General features: G+C 47.5%; 2 protein-coding genes across 17 annotated transcripts in view; both read right to left on the reverse strand.

Annotated features, from left to right (window-relative positions):
- Dop (microtubule-associated serine/threonine (MAST) protein kinase dop) overlaps window positions 1-22788 on the reverse strand; it is a 104692-nt gene extending 81904 nt beyond the window's left edge. The window contains exons 1-20 of one of the 14 annotated variants that reach the window (XM_076812659.1): window positions 22353-22786; window positions 21780-21985; window positions 21464-21690; window positions 21309-21388; window positions 21138-21240; window positions 20617-20698; window positions 20225-20324; window positions 19926-20149; window positions 19759-19834; window positions 19441-19671; window positions 19137-19368; window positions 18727-19061; window positions 17390-18648; window positions 16917-17089; window positions 16608-16828; window positions 16208-16540; window positions 15924-15989; window positions 15136-15625; window positions 13353-15048; window positions 10524-13293 (exon numbers count right to left, since the gene is read on the reverse strand). In XM_076812659.1, coding sequence (XP_076668774.1) covers window positions 13868-15048; window positions 15136-15625; window positions 15924-15989; window positions 16208-16540; window positions 16608-16828; window positions 16917-17089; window positions 17390-18648; window positions 18727-19061; window positions 19137-19368; window positions 19441-19671; window positions 19759-19834; window positions 19926-20149; window positions 20225-20324; window positions 20617-20698; window positions 21138-21240; window positions 21309-21388; window positions 21464-21641 — 5364 coding nt within the window. In that variant the 5' untranslated portion in view covers window positions 21642-21690; window positions 21780-21985; window positions 22353-22786 and the 3' untranslated portion in view covers window positions 10524-13293; window positions 13353-13867. Of the gene's footprint in view, window positions 1-10523; window positions 13320-13352; window positions 15049-15135; window positions 15626-15923; window positions 15990-16207; window positions 16541-16607; window positions 16829-16904; window positions 17090-17389; window positions 18649-18726; window positions 19062-19136; window positions 19369-19440; window positions 19672-19758; window positions 19835-19925; window positions 20150-20224; window positions 20325-20616; window positions 20699-21137; window positions 21241-21308; window positions 21389-21463; window positions 21697-21766; window positions 21986-22273 lie in introns of those variants that run through there. The other 13 variants (XM_076812660.1, XM_076812653.1, XM_076812654.1 and 10 more) reach the window with 13 other exon arrangements.
- LOC143369157 (prolyl 3-hydroxylase 1) lies at window positions 922-8899 on the reverse strand. 3 transcript variants are annotated; one of them, XM_076812734.1, is made up of 11 exons: window positions 8540-8899; window positions 7818-8082; window positions 6364-6688; window positions 5238-5363; window positions 4598-4734; window positions 4373-4516; window positions 3523-3750; window positions 3350-3445; window positions 3103-3253; window positions 2439-2853; window positions 922-2352 (listed from the first exon to the last, which is right to left on the reverse strand). In XM_076812734.1, exons 1-11 carry the CDS (start codon window positions 8782-8784, stop codon window positions 2280-2282), a joined length of 2205 nt encoding a protein of 734 aa, XP_076668849.1. In that variant the 5' UTR covers window positions 8785-8899; the 3' UTR covers window positions 922-2279. The 3 variants fall into 3 exon arrangements, with proteins under 3 accessions (XP_076668849.1, XP_076668852.1, XP_076668851.1); XM_076812737.1 differs by lacking the exon at window positions 922-2352 and having other exon boundaries at window positions 2713-2853; window positions 3020-3253; window positions 8540-8883; XM_076812736.1 differs by lacking the exon at window positions 922-2352 and having other exon boundaries at window positions 2713-2853; window positions 3029-3253; window positions 8540-8882.
- Window positions 22789-22819: the final 31 nt, after the last annotated feature.

The following is a 22819-nucleotide window of genomic DNA, read 5'->3' on the forward strand; positions in this document are numbered from 1 at the left end:
CAACGATCGTTAACGAACTAACTCTTTTTAATTGCAATATCGATCTGTACACGAGTACTTGCGGTACTTGTTGCGAGGTATTCGGTTGTTACCTGGCTCTAAAAGTGCATTTATGCTTATCATTAATTGAATGTACGAACAATTCGCAGGAGGACCGTGAACTGCCATCACGCTCAAATTCTAGTGGCCGTTCAAGACCACTCCTCCTCCCCCCCCCCTCCCCCCGCGCTTTCAGTCGCAAAGAACGGCCCTCGCTCTTGCACAGTGTATCGTGACGTTTGTTTTCGTATGTACTTTCTACCTGTTTTCCTTCTCGACTTCTCTGTTTCTGACGGACAAAGGGCCGAGGTGTAGTGGGGGGGGAGCACTCTGCGACCTTGCACAGCCAACTGAATTTGCGCGTGCAGTAGGAACTCGGCAGGCGGGATGACGAGCGGGACGAGATTTATTTCTGTAGCGATCACATTCGACCGAAGCGTACGATGCATATTTACATTTTAAGAAACTGTTGTCATTCAGCGTTCCTGCGATGTTCCGCCACTGTTTTACGAATTTTACGATATTCCCTTTCCCTTGGCGAGACGAGGCGAAGGTCTACGCGGAGCAATACGAGCCATCTGAACGACACTAAGACGCTCCATGTCGATTTAATTAAGGGACTTGGCTCGCTGGAGCCATCAACGCCAGCAGCGTATCCTATCGAGCCGTCGACGTCCGTGCGCGTTACTTTAACGCGATTACACCACCACGTCGTTGCGCGCGTCCGAGCGTTCGCTTCTTTTCCTCGCCCACGGCTCGTCGATCCGCAGTTTACAGATCGTTTGGTGAACGGTGTCGCGGGGTAGACAATTAAACGAGAAAAGAGGGAGGATATGCGGTACGAGTACTATGGAGTGGTTTCCTGGGGTGGGGGGGAGGGGGGATAAATCGACTGAGCTCTCCTGTGATACGCAGATGTCACTATAATTTCGTAATAAACATTTGTAACGAAACATAACGATAATGCTAATGATGCGCGTTCAATCTTTCTTCCTGACTGATCCTACGAAGATCAAGGGCGCGAATTTTTATCGACGAATTACAGAATGATGATTGATCGTGCATTTTCGATTCCTACACGTACGGTAAACAGTGAGTGTAGCGATGGACTTATGCGATTCGCTTTTTACGTGTGTACGATTGCAATAATAACGACGAAAATTCTACACGTGTAACGGAGACACACACGCAAGCACACGAACACAGAGAATTGTTAGGAAACACGCGCATATTTTGTGTCCGTGATTACACGCGTACATAATTAACGAAACGAAGGCAGTCGTGTGTACGGGGCTTGAAATTCACGCGAGAGAGACGATGCATCGAAGGTGCAGGAGATCGCAATGCAATTGCATATTATACGTATTAAACTCTTATACATAGTATAAATACGACGACGAGGGAAAATAAATTAAAATTACGATAATACATGTTACACAATACATAGGATGGTTATGTAAACCTGTTGACATGTAATGTCTATGTTCTAATAAAGATTAGGATATTTTATATAAATAAAATGTTCAGTTGCTCTGTTCAGTTGCCGCGACCGTAGACGTCCCGCGTGCACTAACCGCTGGTGAATATTGTATATGCTATTATGCGAGTCGAGGAAACCGACAAGAAACTATAAAAAAGAAAATACGAGAAAATGTTGTACTAAGTACAGGAATCTTGGATCTCTCAGGTCCCTGGTTTGCCGCGGCGCGATTATTCGCTACGATAAAAAAATGTATTACTCTGTATTTAGATTACTAGCGGAGATGGACGAAGATAATATCTAGATAAAATCGAGTAAAATATACCTTATGTTTATCCGTTATTCGAAGCATCGAATAACGGATAAACGGTTATTTAAATAATGTTTTATCTAGATCAGCGCTGTCCAGCATAGGGGCCCCTCACGCGCCTACTTCCCCTTCCAACCTTCCTTTCCAACAGCGTGATTTGTCGTCAAGGAAACCTCGCGACGCTAAAAAGGAGACCGTGACAGTTCCGCAGACAAGGAAGCTCAGACGCCATGCGCGACGCCAAAGTTCATTGTTACTCTGACTCGGCCGCGTCTTTGCGCCATGGCAACGGCTGACGATGGTGGGGACGGCTTCAGCCTCTCAAGAGCCAAGTTGGACGGCGCTGATCTAGATAATGCCTAACTCTGTTTGCTATCCTATTATAGAAGCTTCTGTAACTTGTAGTAAAGTACCAAGTAACTTCTGTGGCCTGAAGAACTTGTTTAAGGTTTATGAAGAGCTTCTCAGGAACTGTCTCAGTAGCTCGTCGCTGTTGGCATATTGGAGAAGCATGTCCTCGTACCTGAGCATCCAGAGAATACTTAAAAATGAATTTAACAACGTCCCCGATTACTTCTAGAATTAAGAGTAAATATTCCAGTAATTTACCTGACAGGTACAGGGACGTCCTGCCCTTCGATAGATCCAACCGACCGTATCCTTTTCAAGATCGCCTCGGCCAAGATCCACTCGTACTCCGCGTACCTTTCATCCTGCGTGAACCACAGAGCCAAGGCGCATCTTCTGCCACGAATTACACCGCGTACACCATGAAGATTCTCTCCACCAGCGGAGAAGGCCACCATGCGACCGCAACGCGGCGAAACCTTGCTGTCCAGCTCTCTATTCGCGCGATCCTTCGCGAAGAAGAATTGCCCGCCTTGGAAATCGTCGTTCAGATAGAGGATTGCCGAGTAATCCCTCCAAAAGTAAGCTGGACTTTGGCGTAGACAAACATCGCCCTTCGATACACAATTGTCAGCGTGGATCTGGTGACTGAGGTCATCTCGCTTCACCGGCGAATCTAAAAGTTAATAAAAATAAGATCCTTCAGTAATGGAGCAGGCGCTGTAATTGCTTTTGCTTGTAGATTGAAGAGAGCGAGCGAGAGGAAGCAAGTTGAAGGGATGTTCCGAAGAAAGGTGCTACTAGATCTACGTCTTATGACTGATTCAGATTTGTTTACCCACGTGCCGTACCAAGTGAGCCGACGCAACGTGGTTTCAGCTGCGAAACGAACCAGAAGCACGCTGATGCATCAGGTGAAAATTACCAGGTAGAGCCGTACGGCAGACCAAATGGGTGTAGGTGAAATACAGTGGTCGACCTAGCCCGAAATACCTTTCCACGTGGCTGCGCGACTCGTTTGCCTTCTCCAGCAGCTGTTCCAATCGTCCTAGCGATATCTGCCCGAAGTAAGCCATCTGTAACACGAACAGTGCCGTCGAGTAGAATATACAGCAGCGTTGCTCCGCGATAGTGCTATCCACTATCGTTCAGATAAGTCAAGGAATAACTACCAAGGCGACTCTTCCGACAGTAAGTCCTTCGAATCGCTCGTATTTCGAGTGTGGACTTTTGTACTCGCTGTATCCGTCCCCCTCCACCGCGGTCATCTATATCGGTTCACACAAAAAGAATGTCAAGCAGACTGTAGCCTCGCGTGGGAAATTATAACTTAACGGCGAAGTACCGAGGCGAGCTCCATCAAACGTTCACACTCTGTGGAATTTAGGAATCCATCCGCTACGTAGCGACTCTTTCCGCCGAGTTGCTTCTCTTCTGCCACTATGTAGGCATTATCCTTGACCCAGGGTCGCTCTGTGTCCCTTATCTCTAATCTCTCGCCTCGTATCGCGGAAATATTGCTCAACAATTGTGCGCTAGCAAATGGAGAGTCACCTGATGGTGGATGCAGTGTCTGTAAAGAAAGAAACGGTTTTAGCAAGTCTCTCGAATTTATTGGTGATCAATATTATCCCTAAGAAGACGTAGGAAAGATCTAAGAAATTCTTCAGGCGGAGTTAGAATCGGATAGAATTATGATCGACGCCTACACCGCCGCGCCAGAACGGCACGCGTGCATTTTCGGTTGCATTCAACAGGCGTCGCAGCGAGAAATCTAGCAGCAGTCTGTTTAATCGAACCGTAGAATCGAAGCGGAAGCACGAAACAACTATGCAATAACGGGATGGTGTGTATATATTTTTTATTGGCTTCATACAAAAGGTACAGAGAGAAGAAGAGCAATTCAGAAAGGAAGACAAGAGGGTAATTATTCCTAAATCATCAGGTTCGCCCGCGCCTTAACACGTTCCGCACGGCCATTTCTGAAGGTATAGGGCAGGTAGTGTCGTTTTGTATCTTATGACATTAGCCGTGCGGAATGTGTTAACACTTTAGAAAGTATGTTAAAGTCGGCACCTGGTCGACAGATTTATACGCGCGCATCCTCCAAACAGAAATCAAATGGAATAACTGTAGGGACCATCGTGGATGCAAGTCTCAACGATTCTTTCTAAGCTTCACTGCCCGCTCGTTACCTTTCCCAGCTCCTCTTTCTTCACCTTCCTCCTCTTCTTCTTGTTCATCCTCCCCAGCCTGCGGTCGATCGCCGAGAACTCGTCGGAGATGTACTTCAAGAGGCTCAGCTCGTACTCCTGCCTCTTCACGTAGGCCAGCGCTTCCTGGAAAAGAATACAACGTCGATCCCGCATCATTCCCGCGGATCACTCTCGCGACTGTAGCTAAAGAGCTCGAGCGGTCACCTGTCTCGGGGTGAAGTACTCCTCCTCCACCTTCGGCTGGGCGCCGTAGTATCTCTTATTCTCCAGCATCGTCTCGTCGACGGGGTCGAATAGCAAGTAGCTGGCCACGGCGGCGCAGGCTGCCTTCAAATTCCCCACTGCGTAAAAAGAGGGTCTGACGTGATCCACCGTTCTGACGTAACAGACAATTCGCGTTGTCCCGCTAATTCGGAGGAATACTTCATAGGCCTGGGACGCGAACTGCCTCGGCGAGATTAGGTCAGCGTCGAAAACATTTATCGGGCGAGGAGATGATTTCGCGAGCAACTGCGCGACTCGATGTAACCGGACTACTTAGGCAAGATTGATCCAATTAAACCTCCCTCGAGGGATGAGTAAGAGCTTCCTCGAGGAGCCTCGGTATGTTGGAGGTACGGACTAATTCGCCGTGACAGTCGCCAAGGCCGCGCAATTTCTATGATAACTCGTTATCGCTCGGTGTCTACGCGACGACCCTCGTGTACGTGATTTATCAACATGAGCCTCGTCCCTTTCCCCTCTGTTCCTCGCTGCTGGTCTAATGGACCAATGTCGATAACAATTTTCAGGCATAGCCGTGCAGAACTGATCGTTTAAAGCTCCGTCGTGGGAACGCACTTACGCTTGTAATAAGAGAATTGCAAGTAGTTGTAGTGGCTTTTGAACATGTCCTTTTGGTAGTTGCCGTTCACGTTGTGCAGATTCACGAAGCAGATCCGTTTGCACTTCAAGCTGTACGCGAAGTGGTCTGAAAGGAACAGGGTTTTATTTAGTCATTGAATATTGTTTTCTAGTAGGATTTAAGGTTATCTTCGGGTTTGGTAGAGGCGGGGACTATTCTTCCGAGTGTGGTGCCCCCCCGAGATATAGCGACGCGTAAAAGCAGCAGGGATCGGATTTTTAACGCCTCCGAGAATTTGCGGTGGCAAGGCAAACGCTCGGGGACGTTTCGGTGTACTTTTTGAGAATTAGTCGTTTGAGATCAGTAGTACAAGAAAGTATATGTAATCAAATAAGTACAGCCCTGTAACAAGTAGCCAAGGACACATTTGGCGGCTTGTAGCCTCAATAGCATCCATCGCACATCTGCAGTCAATTTAGGTATAAGCAGGTATAGATAGGTGTGTGTAAGAGTGAAACAGCATCATCCGCAATGCGACAACTATCTCTTTTCAACAGGGCGGCCCGGCTCATATCTACAGTTCGCGTTCCAGATATTCTATAGGGGCCGTCCTTAAATTACGTAAGGGTTATTTTGGCAAATTCTTTCCCCCTCCCTCCCCAGTATAAGAATTTGTAAGATTTGATATCCCAACCCCCTCCTTACGTAATATTCTTTACACTTAATTTGTTCAGTTATTAAAATTCTTTTAAAGGCTTATATAATTCATTTAACTCGGTTTCGGGAAATTTAAACTAAAACCACTGTTTTGGAACAATAATGATAGAATTTGTATTTATTGAAAATTAGGTTAAAAAATATGTAAGGCGCTACCTGACCCCCCCCCCCCCTTCCTGTAAGAAAACGTAAGAAATTCGCGATCCAAAATCCTTCAAAAAGCCTTACGTAATTTAAGGATGACCCCATAGTTCAATGATTGCACACCACTTTAGTGGGTTTACCTTTAGTCGCTACATCTTGGGGGGGGGGGGCGCACTATACATTAAGCTTAGAGCCAATTCCCGTGATACTTTACAGGGGGCGCGTAGAATTATCTTCGAGCCAAATCGTTGCATGTTTCACTTACTGGCGACAGAGGACGTGAATTCCGGGTGCCAGCCCTGGTCAAAGGGGCCCTCGCAGTAGAATCTGCACTCCTCCTCCGATGCTAAGTACGATCTCAAGGAGGACTCGAACAGACCCGCTGCTTCCTTGTAGTCTTCGTTCTCGTAAGCTGACACTCCTTTGAAGTAGATGCTGACGTAAGGCGATGATTCTAGGTTTACGATCTTCTCTGCTTCCACGTCGGGCATCGTCAGATAGTGTTTCAACGTCTCTATGCTAGCTGCGTGATCTGGATGACGAACTAGGAACGTGAACAGCGTGTTCGCTGCGTCTTGGTAACGATTTCTCTGTGTTAAAATATTCGGAACAGAACAAATGCAACGACTATTAATACTATCGGGCATATCTGATAAGAAGTAATTCTTCGGCTCGTCTCTGACTTCATAATTAAAGACTCCTCGTAGAAAACACTGTAAGTGCGAAAAATCAAAATCTATACCAGTGTTTCCCAACCTTGTCTGAGTCGCGATCCCGTTTTATAATATTCAAATAGCCTGAGACCGCCCTTATAAGGCAAGGTACAGAAAACACATTAAAAATAGATATTTCAGAATATAATTCTAACTTAATAATATTTTTAAAAAACCGTGGCGCACCCAGAAACCACTTCGCGATCCAAAGGTTGGGAATCACTGTTCCACACCATAGTACGTTACCATTGGACCGTACAATATTTTCCGACAAAAACATTTTGTTTTAATTGTGACACTTACAGTGTTTTCTACAAGGACTCTTCAATTCTCCATTGAGATCCAGTGGCGGATTCAGAGGGGTCCGCCCCCCCCTCCCTTTCAAGGGAAAAAATACTTATTTTAATTTGCAAAATACTAATTTTAACTTAGCAATATAAGGGAAAATATGATAAATTGATACTAAAAAACCCTTTTAATTTAGCAGGAAAATATCGAAAAGGTCCCTAGTTTATTTCGCAGACCTACACCCCCTTCCCCCTCAAGAAAATCTTGAATTCGCCCCTGCGCCCCCCCTCCCGAAAATCCTAAATCCGCCTCTGTTGAGATTAAATAACAACGGTCACTATAATATAACGAAGTCACGACCAATTATACAATCTCAACTTCTCCCAAAGACAATCTATTCCTAAACGCAGAATCTCTCAGTATCATAGTTCCACAGGAAGACTATGTTTAAACAGTGTCGCGTATAATATGTTCCAGCATCGATTCGTCAGCGAGGTAGGTCGTGTTTTACGATCGGGCAAGCCAGTCCGACCGTTAACATCATTATTTACTAAAAAGCTACTGGCGTGGGACTGGCAAAGCTACGGTTGCGTAAGCAGCCGCATTAGAATTCGTCGGGAGCGCTTGCGACGGCTGGCCCCCCATCGAATTACGAGTTTCTGCTCTCGTTTCAGTGGACGCTGAGGTCGTAGAGAAGAAAACATTCTCGGTTATGTACCTGGTAGTAACAAATGTGCAGGTACTCGTAAGGGCGATAATCGATCAGCTTGTACTCTGTATCGCGCGGCAGCATTTTCAGGGCCTTCGATCCGGCGATCTCCCGGTACTCCTGATTGCACATGAGCAGGCACAACGTTTCCCTCACTTTCTTCTCGTAGAAGTGGAGGTCCTCAATATTCTCGGGCATAATCGGCGCCGATCCGGCGGCCTTCGTTCGGCACTTCTCCCTGCAGTTTACCACCATGCGCTTGTATACGTTGTACCTGGAACGAGGCACTGTTATACTGGAAGAATAAATAGTGCGGTAGGTGGGAAAGATATAGCGAGCTCGTAAATTAAACCATTGAGTGGAAGCGTTGAATAATGTAGCGGTTTTGATTGCGATTTCGGGTTCCTATCTTCTCGTATTTTTGTCCATTTCTTTACGTCGACGCTGAAAACATGTTTACTTTAACGCTCCACCGATTTTACGATCTCGCTATGCCTCTTGCAGCTACTATATCATAAGGGACTTCTACATCGAACGTGAATTAGAAGACTAAAAGCAATAGGCTATTTCCTAATGATTCCGTTTCGTTATAATAAAAATTGGAGGGATTCAATCAGTTGAGACGGTTCTCAGAGGAATTCCAGTCCCCGTAGACAGTGAATTGGTTAGTTTTTCTTCCACGACTCCCACAACCTTCCTCTTGCCGAGCGTAATTTCAATTCCAGCCGTACCCATGCGTTACCGTGTTGAAGCCCTCAATGCAGCGGTCCCAGTCCTCCTCGAGATAAGCCTCAACAGCATCCTCGAAGATCTCGTGCAGGGTCCTATTCGTGACGGGTATGTGCTTCCCTAGACCCAGCAGCTCGTCGCTCGGGATTACGTTGTTGAGCGTGTCGTTGCTGCCGGCAATCGTGCCGCACAGAAACAAGAACACCACGAGCCGCATCGTCGCGGATGCTTGACCGTTCCAATTCATACTGTGCTCTCCTCAAGGAGAGCTGAAGCACTCTGCGCGATGTTGATCCACAGTCCACACACACACGCGAGGACACGTGATCGGGCGTCCCCACCATGGCAGCACAGCAGTCCATATGTGGCTTCACTGATTTGTGCGCGGTAGCGATGGGTGCTGGGCCGTTGCTGTCGCTAGGTGTTACTTGAACAAGGAGACGATATGGGAGGCTGAATAAATTAGCGTGGATCTATTTTCTTTATAATTTGTTGTACACGTAGACAGAGGTATTATAGAGTAAGTGATTGTATAGTTTGAGGGGCGATATGTAATATACCTAAGTAATAATGAATATGATATTAAAATCTCATGGATTGACCCTTACACGTTGCACAGCACACAAGATACCACGCATAACAGAGAAACCGAGGTTTAGGCCGAAATTCGGCCGAAACAGAAAGTTACTGTTACTTAAGGGGGTAGACACGGGTAATGCAGCGCTCTGTATACCGACATAATCTGGCCCGAAACATGGGTTTGCGCGCTGACGTTGTTTGTCCATATATGAGGAAATTTTGGGCTGGGCGAGGTCTCATTCGAAAGATGAAGGTTGAATGCAGCCCGCTCTGCTCATGGTTCAAAGAGATTGTGTTGATATGTAATAATATGAGTGTCCAAAGTAGAGAAAAAGTGGGCGAAATTCACTCGCAGATTCCAAGCATTTGTACGTCACTAAAAGAGTTTTGTGACTCAAACGATGAGCAGAGCGGGCTGTACTGAACCTTCCTCTTTCGAATGAGACCTCACCCATGGGGACATTCCCTCATCTATTTTCCCTTTTCACTTAGAATTCCTTACTGCTAACGTAGAATATTGTAGCATAAGCACATTTCAAGTAATTAAAATGTACAATGAATTTTCTACGTTTACAGTACCAGCCGACTTTCCGTTTAAATTTTTATAAGTAACAGCTGAGAATTTCTTTCCTTATTCAGAATAGAATACAGAAATAGCAAACAGCTCCCTCTCGCGTTCACCGGGTAATCGTCGATCTATCGGTATTACCATTTCTGTGCAGAAAAAAATGCTGTAACACCGACCTGCCGAATCGGCCAGGTCACGTGACGTGTCTACCCCCTTAAGCTACCGCTGATGGAGGGGGAAACACCTACAGGAGCGGTGGTTATACGTGCATGAACTGCGCCTGGTCAGTCACGCACACATTACTACCGCTCCTGTAGGTGTTTCCCCCTCCATCAATATAGCTTAAGCCCGCCGATCCCTGCTTCTTCGACTCCACCAAGTCAAGTGAAGCTTGCAGTCCTTACCTCGCGGCTGACGTTGCCTGAAAAACGTGAATCAAGTTCATTCACCCGTCTACTTTTCTGCTTTTCATTTTTCGCCCCGTCCGACCGAAAACAGGTTCCGATCGAACCCAGTCCTGATTACCGCGATACATATCCAAATCAGATTTTTTGCGCGTGCAAGCGGCAGCTCCAGAGACGCGACGAAACATAATAAAATAACTAACATGGCGTGCAATAAGAAAAGAAACTGTATTTCCCGCGACGATACAGTTCAGAAACGTTCCTCTAGAGTCTAGTTCAATGATAATAAACATTTTTTCCCGGAGAACACAGTTCGAATATGATTTTAAAATAAAATAAAATAGGAGAGCTGAAAGAAGAATGTTATCACAATCTTACCGCTTAATTAGGAATGATCGATGATGGGTTTGCCTCGGTAAATTAAACGAGCAGAGATTCAGGCGAATCAAGATGGTGGCGTTTATACAAATCTTACGTTTACATCGTATGCGGTTTACAACTGTTCTCTGGCTCTCATCGAAACACAATTAGGGGCGTACAACGTGCAACGAAGAAGCAACATTGCCGAGAAGCCACTGCAGCACCCCAGCGAGAGAAGAAATCGTGATCCGCGTTCAATGATGCCGCTACGAGAACCCTGCGTCAACGGAGAATTCATAACTTTAACGCTAGAATAGAAAAGAAAAAGAGAAAAAAAAAAGGAATAACGCGCGGACGCGCCTCAACGATAATAAGTCGGATTCAGTCCCCTATATAGAATTACAACCCCACGTAAACGTAACGGAAACAACATTTAACAAAGTATCGATCGTCGGCTGGCGTACATCGTACATATATCACGCACGCGTGCACATCTAAAGAAAGCTTCTCTCCTAACCTCTCTCCTGCCCGTGTGCGCGAGTGTCAGCGCAAAGTCTCACGCACTCCGTCGTGAAAACTCGCTCGCACATAATTCAGGACTTCCCTCTAATGCTCAAAATTGCTGCCCACCGAGGGAAATTCGCGTGCAGAAAATCCCCTCCTTTCTCAAGATCGGTTAAATTTTAAATAGTAGCTTCACTCGCAAGCTATGCGCCGAATAAGAGCATGCAGATGGGCGATTTACGTCTACCAGATCAACGTGAAATCATCGAAATCACGCGAATTATTTTTCCTCTCAATTCGACTTTAACCCTTCGCCGTTTATCGTAGCGCCGAGTCCCTCTCTGTAAAAATCGTGTGTTGTTCCTTTTTAAAATTAAGGTTACATTGCGCAGACTGCTAAAATACCCGCTTGGTCTCAATCGTTACGCATCGATTCCGACGGATAACGATCGCGCACAAGCTGCCTACGAATCCACGAGAAACACAGTGCCATTATTGCTCTTGGACGAAGTGCAACGGGCACTGTCGACGCGCTGCAAGCGAAGTTACGCGAATAAAGAGACACCGTCCAAGCTTTGATAACCAGCGATCTCACCTTCAGCGATCCTTACTATTATTACAATCGATACATTATTTAAGCTAACGGTTCCTCGCGAGACGACGGAACGTGCCTAGCATCGAGAGCTCGCTTAAAATGCGATACGAAACGTGTGAATTAAAGACGTCAGCGTTAGAAAAGGATCATTGAATCGTGCCTTAAACCTCTAAAGCCAGTTCCTTTAAGTATCCTTAACGTCTATCCTTGCTTTAAAAACATACTAGCAAGTGTACAGTGGCTCGCGAAACTGTTGCGAAGACCCATTACGACGCGATACGGGAAAATCCCTCTGTTCACTCTGGTTCCGTGGGTCAACTCCGTTTCCTTCCTTACCATCGAACGGTAAACGCAGTGGAAAAGCGTTGCATACAGGGTGTCTTGTTCAAAAGATTCAAGGGAATACGTTCTATAGGTGCTATCAAATGTTTCGAAAAAAAGTTGAACCTTTTTGTTTCAAACATTTATCAGTATCACTAATAGTTCTCAGGCTACTCACTTGGATCGATGCACACAGGCCACCCTGTATATGCACCATTGATCTTGAGCGACCACTTAACAAATGATCAAGCACGTTTTGCTTATCGCGCTGTTTCGACAGGACCGATAACGTATGGCAGAGACATGCATCGCGTCGCTCTTCATGGCAAACTGTTCCCCCAGCGAAAGAACCCCTCACGAGAAGAACGCGAGTGCCCGTCCGTTAGCGCCACCGTTTCTCACGATTAAAGCATACTTTGCCCTTAATATACAGTCTCTATATATATATACACAGAATAAATTAACGAGTACCTAACACTAAAAAGATTACAATGGGTGTCAGTTGGCCAACGGGCCTCCTAAACGCTCGCCACTCTTACGATTCTGTAAACCTCAAGATGCTTCCAATGCGATATGTACGTGCGATTTTGCTTGCGCCCACTGTAACGCTCGCGATTTCTTTGCTTCCCATTTACTTCCCGTGTCTTTCCGGTTGCGTCTGTTCCCTATGATGCTTTCCACCGAGAGTTGGGAGCACCAGTTCTCGCATACCTCGCCGATACACGTTAGCACCAATTTGTAACTTGATTAAATGCATCACAGCGTGGCCATTGGACAGAGGGGGAAGAATATAATATCGTTGTGCATACGGGAGCATCTTGTATGCTAATCTTGCGGCGAATTTATTTATCGTATACACTCGGGTGTAGGAGGGCAGCAGAGCTTGTGTTCTTTCGTTATAGTGATTAGTCTTAGACAGTTTTGGGTGTAATTAGTGGGAATATTTAAGATTGAAATTTCTTATTTTTTTGTATTGCCTAATGGGCCTTTGCCTGTATATATACCAAATAAGTAAAAAGATCGGGTTTGAATAATTGTGGCTAAACGAGGTCAAGTTTAATCTATGGATATCTAGAAGCCTCATTCAATGTTAACAGCAAATACCTGAGCCACGAGAGCCTCGAATTTTCTAAATCATTTCTGTTATCATCTAATTTTCTGGCCCCATCTTTGCGTGCTTGCTTTGCGATTCAGAAGCCTCTTGAACCCAGATCGCGAATGTATACGATACATGTTTCTTTCCCCGAATGTTACACACATTGTACGCGATTCGCTGACTGATTCGTTCGCTATGCTGATCATCCATATAGTGATGTGCTAATATTAAACGTAAACGTAAATGAGATCGTGTAAATACTGTAGCCCGAAGTATAAATTACTCCAATTACTTTCTCTCTCTCTCTCTCTCTCTCTCTCTCTCTCTCTCTCTCTCTCTCTCTCTCTCTCTCTCCCTCTCTCTCTCTCCCCCTCTTTCCCCCCACAACGAATTAGAAGAGCGATTACAATAAACTGCACAGTTAAAATCATTCGAATACAATGCCCCGCAATTTCTCTACTTTCATCTTGATTTCCTTGTATTCGATTAACCGTATGACAAAGATTAAAGTTACACAGATGGCTTAAATACGCCCGCAAGTATCCAGAGATACTCGCGAGGGCTGTCTGTCCCCATGCATTTGTTATTCGATGGAAGCCTATAAATACTTGATCCGAGTACAAACCGCTCCCCTTTAAAGCTGTGAATACAGAACCGTTTCACTTTTGATTTACCTTCTGCCTCGCTCGCCTTATTCAAGCGTAAGATTATATGTTCACGTGTCCATGCAGCCACTCGACTCTCCGTTTGCTCGAGACTTCGAATAGACAAGTTTGAAATGTAAAGAAAAATCCAGTTGCCAGGTGGTGTCTGATCAACACGCGGACGTAGCTTCTTATTCTTAAACCTGATGAAAGTCTATTCCCTCAAATAAGAATTAAGACGCAAGAACCATTCAGTCGCTCAATTGTTTTTCTTATCCTTCCCTGACCCACTGGCTTCGAACATGCCCAAGTTGCCTACACCCTCGGCGCTGTCCACTTTGTATTTCTTCAGTATCTTCCTACCCTCTGCGTTAGCCTCGGAACTCTTACCGGCTGCCTTTTGCTCGCTCGATTTATGAAACAGGGATCCCTTCTCGACGCCCTGAAGCTGTTTCTGCGCGGTCTGCAGACTCTTCTCGCTGGCCTGAGAAGACTTCAGCGATGTGGACTGCAGCGTTCTCTCGCTCTGCGATGGGGACTTCTGAGCTGAGGGTTGCGGGACCTTTTCGCTGCTCTGCGATGGAGGCTTCTGAGCCGAGGATTGCCAGACTTTTTCACTGCTCTGCGATGGCGGCTTCTGAGCCGCGGATTGCAAAACCTTCTCGACACTCTGCGATGGCGGCTTCTGAGCAGAAGCCTGAGCGCCTTTTTCACCACCCAACGACGATGTTTTTTGAAGCAAAGCTAGCGAGCCCTTCTCATTGCTCTGAGATAGTTTGTGCAGCGCGACTTGCAAACTACGTGCTTGTATATTAGAGGAGCTATCCGACCGAGCGTTCTCTTCGACTTTATTACCAGACGGTTCCATACAGATCTTCGTACACGAGTTCTGCCCTTCCAACTTCGACTCGTGGCCACGACGATTGCCACATTCGCTGGTTCTCTCAGGCTCCACAGACTTGCTGGCAAATGGATTACCCTTATCGTTGATGTCCACAGGCGGAGCTTCCTTCGCCGAGTAATCATCCGCCTTGGAACCGGTCGGTGAATCCTTCTCCTCCGCTATTCTCGGCAGCTGCGTGCCGCCGCACGAATTAGACATGCCGACGGCCCCTAAGTTGATCGATATCCCGTGGGTGATCTTCGAGTAATCGGTCTTCTGTTCGCCCGTCACTTTCTTCTCGCCTTTAGCGTCGATCTCCTTGAAGCTGTCGCCGCTGTCATCGGAAGAAATGGAGTGAGACGACTGCGCTATGGTTACGCGGGGTGTCACTTTCACTACGGTGTTAGCTAAGGGCGATATGGACGTCTTGTTCTCCGCTGAGCGTGGATGGAGTCTGTCCGGGCTGAGCGCTCTCCTCAGAAGCGGAGAGCCAGGCTCGGCTGACTTTGGCCGCCCGTAGCTCTTCTTCTGGTTATTGGGCGTTGATAGGCAAACACCTGCGCGTAACACAAATGTTTCTGGGTTAACTGTCGCGTCGGAATGAAGCTTAACTACATTGTACAGATCGATCTACTTTACTCTACCTGGACTGTAAGACTGAGTGGTGTTAGAACTGCCAGGCTGGTGTCCCGTCGGAAACGCCAGCGGACTTGGGCTCCTCGTGGGGCTAGCAGGTAGCGGCGACGGACTAGGGGTTCTAGCCAACGGGGACAACGGTATGTGGCCCACGGATTTTCTGCGATTAGGGGAATGAATGTTCTTCGCCGCCGTGTGCAGCTTGTGCTTCAAACCGTGGAGGGTGCTCGGTCTCTGGTAGTGGGACTGGTTCGAGATCGTCGTTAAATTCGCGGCCGACGTGTTGGAGCCCGGGGACGATGAGTTGGGGCTTGAGCAGGGGCTCGAGTTGCCTGTCGAGTGATAGGAGTCCGAGCTGACGCGGTTTGTGGGCGGCGAGGGGCTGCAAACGGACTTCGCGCAGGCTGCAAAGTACGGCGACGGGTCCTGGGAGCGTGTGAACGACTGGAAGGACCTACTGGGGGTCACCATGGACGGCGAACAGATTCCTGCGGCCATCTGAAAGAACGTGAAGCGACTCGTTACGGTGCTCTGATGATCATTAATTTTATATGGAGGCTATTATTCCAGCTCTAGCGTTATGTTCCTCTTGATTTACTATTCTACAGATACGCAACATGGAAGATAAACTTGTAATCGGTGTAGTGTAAGACTCTGATCGCCGTCGCGGTCAATCGGCCAGTGGAACGAAAGAAAATCAACATTTAAAAGCTGTTACCAATCTCTCTGCATTAAAGAAATAGCAACGGAAACGATGTTAGCGAGAAGATGACGGAAACGTTACAAAAAATCATACCATAAGTGGAGGTTTGCTGTCGCTGGATAGAATGGGTGCTGACAATGGACAACTGATAGTTAATGGCTGCAATAAAAAAAAAACAAACGTAACACTTAACGTAATCGGTGTGTCGCTTGTAAAACGGCCGGTGCTTTTAGTATATTACCGCGTAGCATTGTGTAAAATGAGAACTAAAGAGCGCACGATTATGAGCATTAATCGTTATTTTAGGACGCGAACGTTCACATCAAATGCATCATCGATTGTACGAAAGAAAAGCTCATAGGGGCGTCCCTCTGTACCTGTTGCATCTCTACGCTAGCTCGTTTCGAGCTGATTCGCTTAAAAAGGGACGTTTTTCGTTTCTTATCGGAATGATCACGCCTCTGCTTTCGCTGCTTGTGCAGAGTCCTGCGGGCCATCTTGCTCTGAGCCAGATCTCTCTTCCGTCCGCCGGTCTTAATGCTGGTGTTCTCCAAAGGTGTGCTTCGCAGAGTCACGTGATCGCCGCCGCTCAGCATCAACTGAAGAACTTGGATATGATACAGACCCTGCACTGGCTCGCCGTTTATATGCGTGATGAGATCGCCTGGTCTTAAGCCAGCCTCGAACGCTGGACTGGACTGGTCAACAGCCTGCGGAAGAAATTCCATTAAAATACGCGCCCAACTCTTGATCAGGCTCGCAATCGTTCTTGCCTACCATGACCAGATGATGCATAGTATAAAAATCACTGTCCCCGTAGTAGACTCTAATAGTGTGCACAGTGAAGCCAAATCCGCACGGCCCCCGTCGAATGATGATGGGTGGTTTCAAGCTAGTCACGAGGGGACTCAATTCGCGACAAGGGGACGTGTCTCTCGAGGAAGCGGTGGACGATCCTCCGGGGGACTCGATTTGCTGAGCGTTGAAGGACGCGTCGTCTGGAACGTAATAATATGAGTGAAGTCTACCTATTGAGGAGCGAGTTTAAACAAACTGATTCGTAGTAATAAATACAGGAGAAATCACTTGTCGGTATCACCAAGGACAACCCACTAGTAGACGCGGACTTGATCACAGACCGCGGCTTCTGTTTCGCCGACGGCAGAATCGGCAACGCATTGAACGAGTCGAAGGAATCGGTGCTAGAGTTGTGCTTGCTATCCTCGGCTGCGTCTCTGTTCGCAGCGACCAGGTCCAACCTGCAAGCACATCCATTCGTCAGGTACACTCATCCGTGTCCCTCAACAGTGTGCTAAGCGTGAATGAGTTATGTGCATGTCGAGGTCAGTGATGGGAGTAAGCGCATCGAAACGTTTGTTCCCGACAATGCTATTCGATTCTGACGATTCGATTAGTCTTGGCTATTGAAACGTTCAAGATTCACACGAGGTCTGCGTTAAACTTGGTCCCACCACTGGACAACGTACTAAATAGTACGTAGATTGACAAGAAAGCTTCAAAGGAGTAAGTTTGCGAAGAGGTATGTCTGAATGACTCACATGTGTTCATCATCAACGGATATACTGAACCTGGGCAGCTTGTCGCGTGAGTGGACGTGCCTCTTTCTCTGGATCTGCGGACTGATATCCTCGGACTCTGTCTGCGACGAGTCAGGGGTGCTCAAGCTGATCGACGTCCCCTCCACCTGAGCATTCTTGATCACCGTCAACTGTGACTCACCGCTGGTGACCGTGGCTGGGCTGGTGAACGACGCGCCTGACTTGTTCGCCTTGGGCGGTGTCTCTATAGAGGAGCTGCTGCTTCTAATGGACGATGGAGGTCGACTTTTCTCCAAGGGAGTCGATTCTGCCAGCTTAGACAGAGGCGTGATCAGATTCACGGACCCGAGGGACAATTGCGCGACTGTGCGCTCAAGCTCGTTACGGAACAACTGTTTCTTGGAGCTGTCCGACTCAGGCTCAGGGTTTATCTGCGGCGGACGGGTCTGCGAAATCTTCCTCGACAGAGGGGAGTACGACGAGAACGATCCGAACAGAGGGGAATCGTCGGTGTCATCCGTGTCGTCGCCTATGTCGTGATTGTATCTATTCATACGAGTGTCAAAGTAACTCGTGTCCTCGTCATTGATCAACTGCGGCACGAACTCGGCCTTCTGCCTCAGCAAAGTGTTCCAGTTTACCCCGTAGAAATACGGGTGCTCCTTCACCTCGTGCGAGCCGCCCGTTCCCAATCGATCCCTAGGGCTCTGTTGCAACAGCGCCGTTATGATGTCCCTGGCTTCCGGTTGGACGGGCCACTCATCTTCGTCGGGCCACTCGATGTCGTCGTTCACCGTGTGAGCGAATAACTCCTCCGGCGTCTCGCCGAAGAACGGCACGCAGCCGATTAGAAACTCGTACAGTATAATGCCCATGGACCACCAATCGACAGGTTTGCCGTATCCCTGGCGCAGTATCACCTCGGGGGCGATATATTCCGGTGTGCCGAACACCTGCTTGTCCGAGAACTGTCTCGTGTCCCTGTCTATGTAGCCCTCGTAAAGGTTCGTCGCCAACGACATCAGGCCCATCTTGCTCAGACCGAAGTCCGTCAGTTTAATGTGACCTAGAGCAGTGATGAGTAGATTGTCAGGCTTCAAGTCTCGATGTACGATCCCGTAGCTGTGCAAGTATTCAACAGCTAGAACAGTTTCCGCGAAATAGAACCTCGCCATATCCGGTGGCAGTGGGCCGATGTTTTTTAACAAATTTGCACAGTCGCCGCCCTCCACGTACTCCATCACCAAGCACAAGTGTTTCTGTAATAAAACGGCATGGTGAGTTTGTTAAGTTATCGTTTCAACTGCGCGGTACCGTTGGAAGGAACCTGTACGCACTTTCGTCTCGAAGCTGCAATACATGGAAACTACGAATGGATTGTCCGTGAAGCTCATTATGTCCCTCTCGGCGAACACCTGCTCTACTTGATTGCGCAGCATTAAGTTGTTCTTGTTGATCTTCTTCATGGCAAATCTGTGCCTGCTGGTCTTCTCTTTGACCAGATACACCGCGCCATAGGCGCCGTTGCTGATCAGCTTCAACACCTCGTAATCGCCCTCGCAGGGCACGCGCTGGGCCTTCTCCTCGTCCTTATTCGGGCTTGAAGTGATCTGCAAGTTGCTGTCGCTCGAACTGGCCGAGTCCTCCAGTTTATTTAAATCTTCTTGGAGCTCTAAGACGGAAATGGGGTTGAAAGTTGACGTTCCAATGGGACGTGGATTACGAAAGAAGTAGAGGAGAATTTTACCCGAGATTGGATCTCTGTTGAGAGAAAGCTTGTTAATAATATACCGCGGTATATCTGTCTTTATCCCTCCGTTAATCTTCGCCTGACCCTCAGCCTGCTCGAGCAGATGATAGAACTCTTCTGGATCGAATTCTAGACACTCTAATAAACGAGCTGGACGCGATATCACCAACAGTAGCTTCTTGATTAGTCCTGTTAGTCTCGTTGCTGCTTCAAGCGACTTCTCCTTGGTCTGTAAGCAGTTGTTTCTTAGCGAGAACGATTACTCATTGATTATTCATCGCGCGACTCGTCACAGGCTCACCTCCATCAACAGATGCTCCAGATTCTCGCTCATCTCGTAAAAGTATCTAGTCGTGATGAGTTTCTCCTGAGACTTCTGCAGGCAGTCCCTCGCCATCTCGAACACTTGATGATGCACGAACCGCAGAATGGGCAAGGAGTCCTGCGTCATATTCGCCATCACCTCGTACTCGTCCAGCTCCCTGTTCTCGTTGATAAAGTTAGTCAGCCGCTCTTCCATCTGCTGCGTTGCCTGGGCGGAATTCAGTTTTCGTTTGTATTACTTAAATACAGCACGCAACAGTGTGGTAATACGAACATTCTCCATTCAAATATGTACCTTTGGAAATCGTTCTTTATAAAGGGTATTCATCATAACAATTTCACTGTCCAATACAGGAGACCGGCTAGGACTACTACAATTGAGTAAACAGATGAGTTTTTCAAACAATGCTCTCCCCATGCGTGGCGGCAAAACAATAGCGCCGGCCAATCGATAGAAATTACCTCAAACTTCGGGAGCGTGGTCTATGTAACGGGGACCTACGACCTTCCTCCTCGAGGCTGAGCGACACGCTGCCGGGGATGCTGGAGATGCTGGAGCCCGGGAAGCCAGGGTGCGAGGAGCACGGCGTGCCAGGCTTGGAGAAATGGCAAGAAAGCATACGCAGCTCGTCCTTGGTCGGGACATTCGGAAGTTGATGCAAACGTTCTTGGCTCGAGCACTGTGACTAATTAGGAACATAATGATTTCTACATCATCCTAAGCGCCCTTGAGCGTCGGCTTTCTTTAACGAGCGACTAACCGAGACGTTACTGGAGCCAGGTGTGGTTCCATACCCACTGGACGGCAAGCTGGCGACCGACCATCGTCTGCCGTCTCCAGTTCCCGTGGCACCGCCGATCCTTAAACATTACACACACTTGAACATGAATTTTATATGATATCCGGAACGCTTTCGGCTCAACACCACTACTTTGCGAAAACGGTAACTTCGCCGCAACGTTACGAGAGATCTTACAGCCACGTTTGCCTCTTTTTTCTAAATATCAGACAGCTCGGTCTCTGCATCCGTATTTCTTGTTTGGTTTACTAATAATAATCTATTAAAAATACGGCGCTCGCAACGGCGACACCTACTTACATAGGCAGCCAGAGCGGATTTAAACGTACTGAAAGTAGGCACGAAGTAGATACCTTTTAATCGGAGCAAAAGCAAAATGTGGACTGGATGACATCCTAGGGCTCTCTAGGGGACTGCCTACAATCGGGACGAATGCTATATTGGGAAACAAGCAGTAAAAGAAATTAATCCTTTCTAGTATTTGAAAGATGTAAACAATATAAAAGACGCGCTTCTAAGTGGACAAGAAAGTAACTCTCTTTTTTTCGGGATGTCGCCTTAGGGCGAAAGTTATTTAAGTGCTCTAGATCTAACACGCTCGGAAATAAATTCATTGCACATTAGCTGCAATCTGTAACAGTTGCGTTACTATAGTACAAACATAGATAGGTATATATACACACGTATATACATGTAGACTCATATCTTGGATAAAGATGTGCCAGAACGCTTATATAATGTCTCATAAGATACATATTACTCATAAATGAGTAGTATTTCACTAATGAAACTCATAGTACCGAACAGTGCATGAAACTTTAGTCGAAGACTGTTCGAAGAGCGATAAATAATTAGGGCACAAGCATTTCCATACCTGATAACGGTGAATGGCATCGCGGTAAGGTAGGAGACGTGGTCGCTATAAAAGATTTACGATGCGCTGTTTTGGCAGCACGTCGAGGAATGTTAAAATCACGCTGTAAACAAAGCAATACGATGCATGTAAGACATGATACGAGCAACGAACGGGTATAACTTTACCAACCACGTGAACAGACAAAGAAGGCGCAGACTTCCCAATCGCAGAGTTCCTCATTCGAACCAGATTCGACAGCTCGCCGCTTACTACAAAAGCGGAGTGGTTAAAACCCAATAAAAGGGAAGTCACCTATATATAGAACAACATAAGAGCTTATTAACCAGGTCGAGCGGGAGCCTCCTTGCTTTCAACTTCGGGTGGCACTGTCCGCTTCTGCGCGTCTGCCTCAGCGCCGTAAGCGGACTCTTCGCTTTCGGCATAGTCGAAAACAAGGACCCTGGCGGAATTGCCGTGCGAACGAAGACGCGGCCTACTTGGCCTGTTCCTGTTCTGATCCATGGTTCCCCTATCGCTCTTCCCCTTGACGATTGAAGTTACCTAAAACAAGCTGCATCTATTATCCGTCGGTCACTGCTTAGCAAACCATCGAGGCAATTAAAATCATTGAGAAGCTTTCGATATACCTGACTCGACGACCCGTTTTACTCGCGACGAAGGAGGCGGAATAGAGGGCGAGCCCGATCTACGAGATCGTCGACGAAAGATTCACATTCCATTCTTCCCCGTGAAGATTCGATCGTCGCCGAGACAAAGAGAAGCACGGAACCGACGTAAAGCATTCGTGCTGCGCCACGCGAGGGTTCCAAGTGCCGCCCCGACGGATCCTTTCCACTGCTGCTGCTCTATGAAAATTCATAACGTGCATGAGAGGGCAGGAAACGCGACCGCCGCTGGTCGATCGAAAAAGGAAGACGAGGCGAAGCGGTGGGCGAGTTGGTACGACGAGGCAGGACCGTACGTTCCTTCTATCAGAAGTATATAGTACCTGCTCGAAGGGAGGAAAGACGAGCTGTGTCCGCGGAAGGGAATAGAAGGGCCGGGCTACGAGGGACGATAAGTGTCTCTGTCCTCGGTATGAAACACGTACGCACAGAGGGGGCAAAGGGAGAAAGAAGCAGAAAGAAGAACACTTTTAAACGCAGCACACGATGGATACGGGCTGTACAGGGCAGAGCAGAGCGGGAGGAAGATGAGAGGTGCGCGATTTACCGGGCACAACGGGCATGTCCTCTGTGGACAAGCGCGGCCCGGGAGCGTGCAGGTGTTCTGGTCCCGGGGCTAGACTCGCATTCTTCTCCTCAACCGAGAGAATTAATTACGAAACACGGACAGCGACCATGGGTATCTGACTCATGATGGACGGTACACAGGCGCACGTACGCGTACACATCATAGAAACGGCGCACACAAACGGCCAGAGAGCGGCGCGCACACGCGCCAACGCACGCGCAAATGGTACGCTCCCGTGCATGAAAACGCGCACAAATACACGCGCATATCCTTGGCCCCGCGAGCTGCAACCCGGAGCGAGAATCAACACGACACTGAACCAACCGAACCCCTTTACAGGACGCTTCTAAACGGCCGGTCGGAGCTCTGGGCGTCAGCCCTGTGTTAAGCGATTAAAAAATAAATAATAGGGAATCGAAGTAACGTTTCGTGAATCTCATTTACTA

Source organism: Andrena cerasifolii, chromosome 5 (assembly GCF_050908995.1).
Source record: "Andrena cerasifolii isolate SP2316 chromosome 5, iyAndCera1_principal, whole genome shotgun sequence".
Classification (NCBI taxonomy): Eukaryota; Metazoa; Arthropoda; class Insecta; order Hymenoptera; family Andrenidae; genus Andrena; species Andrena cerasifolii.

Excerpts from the sequence above, each read along its gene's own strand:
- LOC143369157 (XM_076812734.1), bottom strand. The coding sequence starts at position 8,784 with ATGAATTGGAACGGTCAAGCATCCGCGACGATGCGGCTCGTGGTGTTC. Across the intron at positions 5,364-6,363 it reads ATTCACGTCCTCTGTCGCCA|ACCACTTCGCGTACAGCTTG; the intron begins GTAAGTGAAACA and ends TGTTCCTTTCAG. Across the intron at positions 2,353-2,438 it reads GACGTCCCTGTACCTGTCAG|GTACGAGGACATGCTTCTCC; the intron begins GTAAATTACTGG and ends CTGGATGCTCAG.